Source organism: Sardina pilchardus, chromosome 20, assembly GCF_963854185.1.
Source record: "Sardina pilchardus chromosome 20, fSarPil1.1, whole genome shotgun sequence".
NCBI lineage: Eukaryota > Metazoa > Chordata > Actinopteri > Clupeiformes > Clupeidae > Sardina > Sardina pilchardus.
The window spans coordinates 25,985,637-25,995,636 of NC_085013.1; the positions used below are offsets into that span (position 1 = coordinate 25,985,637).

The 10,000-nt window shown below is 48.3% G+C and overlaps 1 protein-coding gene across 1 annotated transcript in view; it reads right to left on the bottom strand.

Moving 5' to 3' along the window:
* The window catches only part of ush2a (Usher syndrome 2A (autosomal recessive, mild)), a 303,780-nt gene that overhangs the window by 92,043 nt on the left and 201,737 nt on the right, over window positions 1–10,000 (bottom strand). Inside the window, exons 49-50 of the mRNA XM_062522184.1 lie at window positions 9,473–9,694; window positions 8,558–8,671 (exon numbers count right to left, since the gene is read on the bottom strand). Of these exons, the coding sequence (XP_062378168.1) occupies window positions 8,558–8,671; window positions 9,473–9,694 (336 nt within the window). The remainder of the gene's footprint in view (window positions 1–8,557; window positions 8,672–9,472; window positions 9,695–10,000) is intronic.

Sequence of the window (10,000 nt, forward strand, 5' to 3'; positions counted from 1 at the left end):
GTGTTTGTGTGGTGACAGGGTGGAGGTCGCAGGTTCAGACATTAGGGCAGGGTCACCCTGTAGAAGTCAGGGGGTGCAGTGTGTGTGTTTGTGGGTATGTGTACGTATGTGCATAGGCTTATCTCCCTGTGTGTGTGTGTGTGTGTGTGTGTGTGTGTGTGTGTGTGTGTGTGCGTTTGTATGATGGGAGGGTGGAGGACCCAGGTTCAGACATTACAGGCATTGGGGCAGGGTCACCCTCTAGAAGTCAAGGGGTGCAGTGTGTGCATGTATGTGTGGTAGTGTGTATGTGTGTGTGTGTGTGTGTATACATGCATGTACGCATATTTGAGTGTGTGTGTGTGTGTGTGTGTGTGTGTGTGTGTGTGTATGGAAGCGTCCTGCGTGCCAGGCATGATCCCATCACTCTGGCCTGTGCCACCATGCAGTCCTGGCACGGAGTGGCGTTGCTAATGAGGGCCCGTGCCAGCGCTGCCTAATGCTGACGAATGCTGCCAGCCTGCTGCACTGCCATACAGCACTGTGCAGGCTCTACAGATGGAGGGCCACACGCTTCTACAGGACGTACTGTACACTACTATACAGCACAGTGGCTCTACAGATGCAGAGCCACACACATTTACAGGACATACCCCGTCTTTACATACGCTACCATACAGCACTGTTGCTCCACAGATGCTGGAGAGCCACAAGCTTCTACAGGACGTACCCCTGTCTTTACATACACTACTACAGTATACAGTACAACGCTGGCTTTACATGACTTGCCCCATCTTAACACACACTGCTATACAGCACTCTACAGGACTTACCCCATCTTAACACACACTGCTATACAGCACTCTACAGGACTTACCCCATCTTAACACACACTGCTATACAGCACTCTACAGGACTTACCCCATCTTAACACACACTGCTATACAGCACTCTACAGGACTTACCCCATCTTAACACACACTGCTATACAGCACTCTACAGGACTTACCCCACCTTTACACTACGTGCCCGGAATCCTCAATACAACGGCTATGGCTTTACAGATGGAGAGCCACGCACTTCTACTTCTAAACAGAATCCTTTTAATCGATCAAATCAAAAGAAATGAATAACGCAGTAACCAATGACTTATTGTATCTTCATCTGAACAGTGGGATTGAGATGTGCAGAAAAACATCAACAAAATAAAATAAAATAAAATAAAATAAAATGTATTAATAAGATAGTGTTTTTTTTAAGTGAGAAGTTGAGATAAAACGAGCACAGTGACAGACGAGACACAAGGTTTGATGGCTACTGTGCGAGTGGTTAGCGGTAAACAACCCCCTAAGTGTTTTCAGTGAAGGCGTGCGCTGCATGCATGAGAGTGGCATGTTGTCGTGTGTTGCGTTTGACAGGAGTGGCAGAATGACACGGGCAGCGCTCGTGCTGATGATCCGCTCTGACTGGTAAACAACGCGCTGAAGTGAGCGTTCCGACGCCCAGCCGACGCGCCTTCCCATCAGCCTCTCTGTTCGTCCATCAGCGCTCTCTCCGACCACGTCACCTGCTTCCTGTCCGACGGACGTCTTTAAGAGCACCTGAGGCCTGATGGGAAATCTCCCCCCCACCTTGACGCGCAAACCTCGCTGACTCGATCAACCTGATGCGTCTGTCTCGCGCAATCTCACACGCGACACGTGAAGGCTGTCTGTCTGTGTGCGGGACGGGCAGGTGGCATACACACGCTGACATGACAACTGACCACATACACTCACTCACATACACTCACTCACAAACACTCACTCACACTCACACACACACACACACACACACACACACACACACACGCACACACACACAAACACACGCATAAGGAATGTGGCTTTTCATATTTCATAGGTCAAAGGAGCGGCCTGGCAGTCAGTAATGGATGTAGGCTTGGGGACTGATGTGGCTGGATGTTGTCAGATGTGCTGATGGAGGTGTTGTTGGAGAGATAGACCTTTAAATATATATGAGCCACGGGCGCTTTGTAGGGAAAGCTGTGCTGATGCATGGGCTGTTGTCTTCCTTATCGCCAGTCAGCAGTGTCAGCACACACAGCCATGTACATGTGCCCAACATGTTTACCACAGGAGCTGCAGCCACACTCTGGAGTACAGGGGGAGAGGGACTAACACACGCATAAGCACATGCGTACACACACACACACACACACACACACACACACACAGCCATGTACATGTGCCCAACATGTTTACCACAGGAACTGCAGCCACACTCTGGAGTAGAGGGGGAGAGGGACTAACACATGCATAAGCACATGCGTGCGTACACACACACACACACACACACACACACACACACACACACACACACACACACACACACACACACACACACACACACACACACACACACACACACACACACACACACACACACACACACACACACACACACACACACACACACTCTAGTGTCCACAAATACACATTTACAGACAGACAAACAGACATAAACACACACACACACACACACACACACACACACACACACTCTCTCTCTCTCTCTCTCTCTCACACACACACACACACGCACACACACACAGACACACACAGTTCCCCCAAGAATGATTTTTTCATAGATCATCTGAAATGATTTGATAAGGGCCACTGAGGAGGTGCTTGTTTCTGAACAAAAGGAAGATCACAGGGTTAAATAAAATAGTAATGAGCCAACTCCTGGCAAAATGTATTTTAATGTTTCGCCACTAAAGTGCACATCTGAACGAGGCTCTAAAACTACCGAGGGAAGTTTTATGTTTATGAGTTTATGATCAGCCATTCCCTTATATTCAAAAGAGCTTACCAAACGGAACTAGAAAAGGGGCAATTTTAATCAAAACCGTTAAAAGCCAGCCTAACAGGAAGTGACTCCTGTTTGATTTCAGTGGGTAAACCATCACTGCTTTAATTACCATCACCCTTGTTCCAGTATGATAAATTACTAATTGCTTAATACCCTAATCAGCGTTCATTCTTTGCACAGATAAACTGTGACAGCGCCATTAATTTAAATAGTAATTTCACTTAACGGCCAAAACGGCACAGCAGATTTTTATGCAGCGTTTTTCTGGAAGCCGCATCCATCACGGCTGCGATGTGACATAAAGACGCCTGACGCGCACTAACTCACTTAGGGACAGCAGATGCTGCAGAGTTGCCTTTGGTGGCAATCCCCATGGAGCATTGCTTCAGCTCCAATGACTTGCAAATAAACAGCTCAACAATTTTCCAAAATAGCTTCACCCCCCCCCACACACACATCCACACACACACACACACACACACACACACACACACACAGACCCTTCCTCCCTGGCCCGCCCGCCCGCCCGACTCTCTGCATTTTTCATGACGCTTCGCTTTGCTCGGAGCCCTGCGAACTTTGACCCGATGACCCCCCCGCTTCATCATGACCAGGCTCTCCTGTGTTCCCCTGCCGCACCTCTTGACCTTCCTCTGGCTATCTATAGCTTTCCAACTCTCTCCTGTCTATTCCTCTTCTCCTCCTCCTCCTCCTCCTCCTCTACTCTCCATCTCTCTCTCTCTCTCCCCCTCTCCCCCTTTCTCCCTCTCTCCCTCTCTCCCTCTTGTCTTTCCTGCGTTCTGTTTACCTTGCAATCAATTCACAATCCTCAGTGAAGGTGCTGCAACTTGACTAAAACCATATCAGCTTTTCGACAGAGAGGGGGGAGTTCAGTGTTAGCACACACGCACCTTTTTTTGAGTGCCGGCAAAATGATTTGGCTAATCTTCAGATTTATGATGGATTTGCATACATTCATTAGAAAGCAAGAGAACCCAATGAGCATAAGGTGCTTAGGCACTCTGAATTAAGGTTCATTCACTTAATGATAAGTAAATATTTAGCATGCAATGGACAACTGATAAAAATGTGTACTGTGGATTATGACAAGCCTTTGGATACTAAACTGGAACTTAGAACAAACGAAATCACTTTTAAATACCTGCATGCATTACCCAAACCCATGCGGGCAAAGTGAGATATGTTCTCAAAGTCATGATCATCACAGCGGGTAAACACACAACACACACTCTCTTTTTATAGTTGCGGGGAAAAGGGAGTTTGAAAAAAAAAAAAGAGAGGAAGAAACGTATGCTGGTTATCACAATACAGGTGAAACATGACACGTAAAAATAGTAACGGCGCAGAGCTGTCGTATTTTTATTTATTTATGTGGCGGGGGCTCCTGGGGGAACACAGGGGAGGAAATCACATTAAATTGACTTTCTCACACCAAACCGGATCCCTGGTGGCTAGTGTCCGAGGAGTGTCTTTGGCGCCGTGTGTTTTATCAACTGGGTGCATTAACAGATGCCGCCGCGCCGACAGAAAAGTGCTTGAGCAGCGGCTTCGCTTTCACCACTCTTTTGGGAATTCCCGGGAAGGGCCGGCAGAAGGCAGCTGTCTGCGTCTTTATGTGGTCTCCGACGGGAGGAGACGAGGGACTCCGGCACGCTATCTGACACTTTTAAAAGCTGTCAAACCTGCAATTGCCATCCAGCGCGTCTGAAACACGCCACACGGAAAAAAGTTGGGCGGGAGAAAAAAAAGCGCATCTCGTCAATTACGGGTTTGTCTGTTTCGCTGCCTAGATGTGCTGTTCCACATGGAATGACCTTGATATTTATGACCTTGATATTTGATTAAAATGAATTCAATGTAAAGTGCACAAGAGTTTTGTTTCAACTAAGTCTCGTTCAGTGGGACACTGCATGTTGCGATAATGAGTTTGAAACATATGGAACTGGAGCAAAGCTGACAATCAAAGGCAAACAAATACGCCACCGAAGATACACTAAAAACACACCACATTCCGCTAGCTTTGGTCTCATCCTATAGATACTCTAGCTTTTAAACAGCGCTGCTTAAGGATAACCCGTTTAATAATCTCAAGCCCAAAGCTCTAACAACTCATGCCAACATTTCCAACCATATGGTGCGTTCTCTCACAAACCGATCGCGCTCGAGCCATTTGGGCCAAAAGCTGAAGCATATCTAGTCCAAAACTAGGGGCCTAATCAGCCAGAGCCGTTTAACAGTTAGAAACCGTCAACGCAGTTTAACAGTAGAGGAGTGTACTATTTACAAAACTTGGCTGTAAAGTTTTCTGCTTCACCACTGGCCGGCGGGTCCATCCGTCCCAACCAACGCAGGGCCGAGTTAGCCCCCACGCGTGCTAACAGCCAGGCGCTAACAGCGTAAGGATATTAGCCGCGATTAAGGTAACTTAATAGAGAACCCATCATCATAAATGCATTAAAAGAGAGCCGGAAAAAAAATGTCTTAATCCCTTCTGTGTGCTCTCCATCTCTATAAAAAAGATATCCAGACGTTAATATTTTGGAGTGAACCCCCATCTGCCATTGGTGCTCTCATCATTTGCGCGACAGTTTTGGCAGAACAATGCGGGAGCATCTGAAAGATGATTAAATGCCTCCGCAGTAGCAAATGCGCAGGCTCATCTTCCACCAGCAGCAGTGTTTAACTATTGGGATAATTTCCACTGGCAAATGGTCACTGTGTCCTTGAGAAACATATTTGATTATTACCGCTTTTTTTTTTTTTTTTTTTGAAACATCATCACAGCCATTTTCATCACCCAGTATCATGATCGGGCTTGCAAACACACTCCTGGCCCCTACGAAAAGCTTTTAACACTTAAATGGTGCAAAATATTCAGATTTAACCTTGAGTGTCTCATGTAGTCACATGCTTCTGAGAGGAGCAGGGAAAGTACACACACACACACACACACACATACACACACACACACAGGCAGACCTAAGGAGCTTTATGAGCGAGAGAAAGAGAGAGAGAGAGAGAGAGAGAGAGAGAGAGAGAAGGAGAGAGGGAGGAAAAGGATGAAGACAGAGAAAGAGGAGAAAGAGGACTATTCTAATGCAAAGCAGACACCCCTGTCATCTCAAAATAAACCTCTCCGTTAGACCAACACCGTGCGCACTAATACCCCCAGACTTACCCAACACTGTTGTGTTTAAACCCGCTTGTTTGCAGCTTTACCTGTAAACCCAACAAGGACTCAAAGCCCCGGAGTAAGACATCACCACCCTCATCTGGCTTACAAGTTTACTAGCTTACAGTACATTTGCCTGGAGTTGATGACTTTGTCAAACTTGCAATGGTTTTGAGGTATGTGTGTGTGTGAGTGTGTATTGTGTGTGGGTGTGTGTGTATTGTGATTTGTTGTGTGTGCATATGTGTATGTGTACTGTATGTGTATGTGTGTGTGTGTGTGCGTGTCTTGTGTTGTGTGTGTGTGTGTGTGTGTATTATGTTGTGTGTGTGTGCGTGTGTGTTTTGTGTGTGTGTGTGTGTGTCTTGTGTTGTGTGTGCGTGTGTGTCTATGAGTGTGTGTGTGCGTGTCTTGTGTTGTGTGTGCCTGTGTGTGTGTGTGTGTCTGCGTGTCTGTGAGTGTGTGTGTGTGTGCGCTTGTGTTCGGACCCCGGCTCTCGTCCCAAGCAGATGGATGCGATGAAACAGCTGAGGCCTGTCTCCCAGCATTGCGTCTGCCTCCTGGAGGCCGGCGATGCTTTCTGACACCGCTGAGAGTAATGTGTGATAGATCACACGTCGGGGACTCAATAATCACATTCCTGCCCGCCTTCAGCTGCCGCCTGGCAGGGCTCCGCCGGGATGAGATCCGCCGCGGACGCTACGGAGCGCCGGGAGCGCCGGGAGCGCCGGGAACCCGGGGAGAGGCCGGCGCTGGGGCTCCGCGTCTCACACACACACACAAAATGAGACATGGCAGGTAGGATGCTCGGGAGGGAAAACAGGAAGTGAGTCTCTCGTATGGGATATAAATTAAAAAACGAACGCTGTGGGGAAAAAAGTGTCCCACTGTACAGTACACGGCAAATATCTATACGTAGTGATCATATATATTCACATACTGCTGTTGTTAAAAATGTTGACATTTAAAAGAGATTGTTTTAATAAAAAATAAAAAAAAAATATGTCAAGTCTATGTGTGAAAAAAAGACACTATATTCTAACGTCCACCAAAGTTACTTTGACGATGCTATGATAATAAGCTCTGTTTAAATTTTAACGTAGGGGGTGAAAAAACGCCAGCATTTTTGTAGGCTCTCTAGAGTTCTTGCTCCATCTCCTCGTAAATACATTTTCCTAAATTTATCTCCCATTCTTTGGGATGAGCTCTGTTTATTTACAGCCCACACCAATCAGTTCCTGTGCGTTAGCCTTCTGCTGAAGGCAGGGTAATGGCTTCCGAGGCGTCCCGCTCTTCCGCGCGTCCCACTGTTCTAAATCACGCTCCGGATAGGCCACAGCTCCTCGGCTCGCGGCGCCGCGCTCCGTAATGCACTGCGCTTAGGCGGAACCTTGACGGAGCTCCAGTGTCTTTATCAAGGTTAAGTAGCCTGCGCCGTCATAAAGCAAAACCCAAAAAGTGCAGCTCTCCTGCACTGGGGTAATGTCTGGAGCCCCCCCCCCCCCCCCCACCCCCCCACACACACCCCTACACACACACACACACACACACACACTCTCTCTCACACACTCACACCCCTCCCCTCCTTGCCCCCCCCCCCTTTTCCCATACGCCCTGCGCCTCGACAGTGTGGGGTAGCAGGCAAATGGCCTTTAGTTGTCCTAACGGCTCGATCCATCATGCCATATGCTCTCTCCAGGATGCTCTCCCTAATGAAGGATGGCTTTTTCATCCGGCTTATTTCAGGAAGATGAACCGAAGGAAGACCAAAAAAAAAAACATACACACACACACACACACACAGGCACACATTCACGTGGCTTCAAGCACACATACAGCATATATAAACACACACACACACACACACACACACACACACACACACACACACACACACACACACACACACACACACAAGCATTCAGGAGAATTCTCAGTAGAGAGAGAGTGAAGGTTGCACACACGGTTAAGCCATATGAATGAAGGTGAGGAATGTACTATCGACAAGTAAAGGCTGCGCAGAAAGGAGTAGCTTTTAAAACCAAGACGTAGCTGTATCTGGTGACACAAGGCTGATGAGATGAGACACTCTGAGGAGCAATGAAACGGCGACGAGAGTCTGCGCCTGAGAAATGGACTCGGGGGTTGACTGCAGAGAAGCTCCATCAAAGCTCCGTGATCTTTTCCCTTCTTTTCTTGGCCGTTAGCACTCTCAGATGGAGCCTGTGCGATCTGGCGCTAACCCTTAAATGAATGGTGGCGGTCGCTGACTGTAAACAGTTGTTAGTATGATAGATAAGCGAGCGAGCGAGTGTGCGTGTGTGTGTGTGTGTGTTGCGCGTCTGTGTGTGTGTGTGTGTGTGTGTGTGTGTGTGTGTGCGTGCAGGCGACCTCGCGGCAGCCATTAGTCTCGCGGCGTCCCGCGCGCCTGCTGCGCGCTTGGCACGGTCCTTGTTGTCGGCGCTCGCAGCCGGCCGCCCTCCATCATCCGCCCTGACAAAGATGGCTGACATCGGGGGCACTGCCCGCTCAGGTCCATCTGTGCCCAGGTGCCCACTTTAGCTCCGCGCCACGGGGGACCCGCTCTGACCCCTCCGCCGCGCGGGGCCCTCTGACTCGACGCCGCTTTTTTGGGGAGGGGGTGGGGGTTGGGCAGAGTGTCATTTTAAAGTCACCAAGGACTACAAGGCAGACACTCAACTTGGGGGAGAGTTTTGGCCACTTTTTTCCGGGTTCGGCTGAGTTTTTTTTTTTGCTCGTTTATTTATTTATTTATTAGTTTATTTTCAGAGCTAAGGAAGACGGATGGATATTGCAAAAATTAAATACTGTACAGGGCCAAATGTCTCATCATCATTTGCTGTTGGTGTCACCAAAAATCTTTTGGTGTTTCCGTGAAAAATGATCTATGTGTGTAACTGCACAGCTCCATATGTTGCAGACTACATTTGCAACATGCGTGTATTTTGCAATATGCTGTATATGCACCATATGCATGAGTGTTTTCACATGTACAGAATCAGAAATATAACAACTCGTCTCTTATATTAATAGTCACTTCTGAAGGTTGTTTATGCGAGGGTGCTCAACATTGGCCGTGTGTTTCTGCTATATACAGTACTGCAGCATCTGATTTATGAAGTGTGTATGTATTTTATTTAAAGTAAAATGGGTAGCTATACTCTATAGTACCTGGCTTAAGTGTGTATAGAAATAAATAATATGATTTAATATGAATTATATACATATACAGTGAATTTGTCATTTTAAGGATGGACAGATAGAGGTATTTTGCAGTACCCAACTATACTTTTGCTGAGCAAATATATATTTGTATGTGTGTGTGTGTGTGTGTGTGTGTGTGTGCGTGTGTGCATGTGTGTGTGTATGTGTTTGTTTGCTGTGCATGTTTGTTTGTGTGTTTACCTGGCACAGGTGTGTGCGCGGTCCCTGTCTGGGCGTCTCCGCAGCAGGCCTGGCCCTGGCTGACGACCCGAGCTCCGCAGCACTGGGCCCGGTAGCCGTCGTGGAGGCTCCCCCCGCAGCAGAGCTGCCCGGCCGCCGAGGAGAAGGGGTTCCCCCCACAGCACGAGTCCCCCAGGCCCACCGACACGCGCATCTGCTCCGGGTTAGGGCAGCACACCTCCCCTACAGAGACCCCGAAATAGCATAGGGAAGGAGAGAGGAGGGGGTGGGGGGGGAGGAGGAGGAGGAGGAGGAGGAGAAGGAGAGAGGGTAGGAGAAGGAGAAAGAGGAGAGGGGAGATGGAGAGAGAGGGGAGGAGAAGGAGATAGGGGAGGTGAGGAGGGAAGACAGAAACAGAGGGAGAGGAGGATAGAGGGAGAGAAGGAGAGAAAGAGGAGAGAGTGGAGTGGAGGAGGGAAGGGAAGGAGGAAGGAGGAAGAAGAGGAAGATGAGGGGGGAGACAGAGAGGGAGGGGAGGATAAGGAGAGA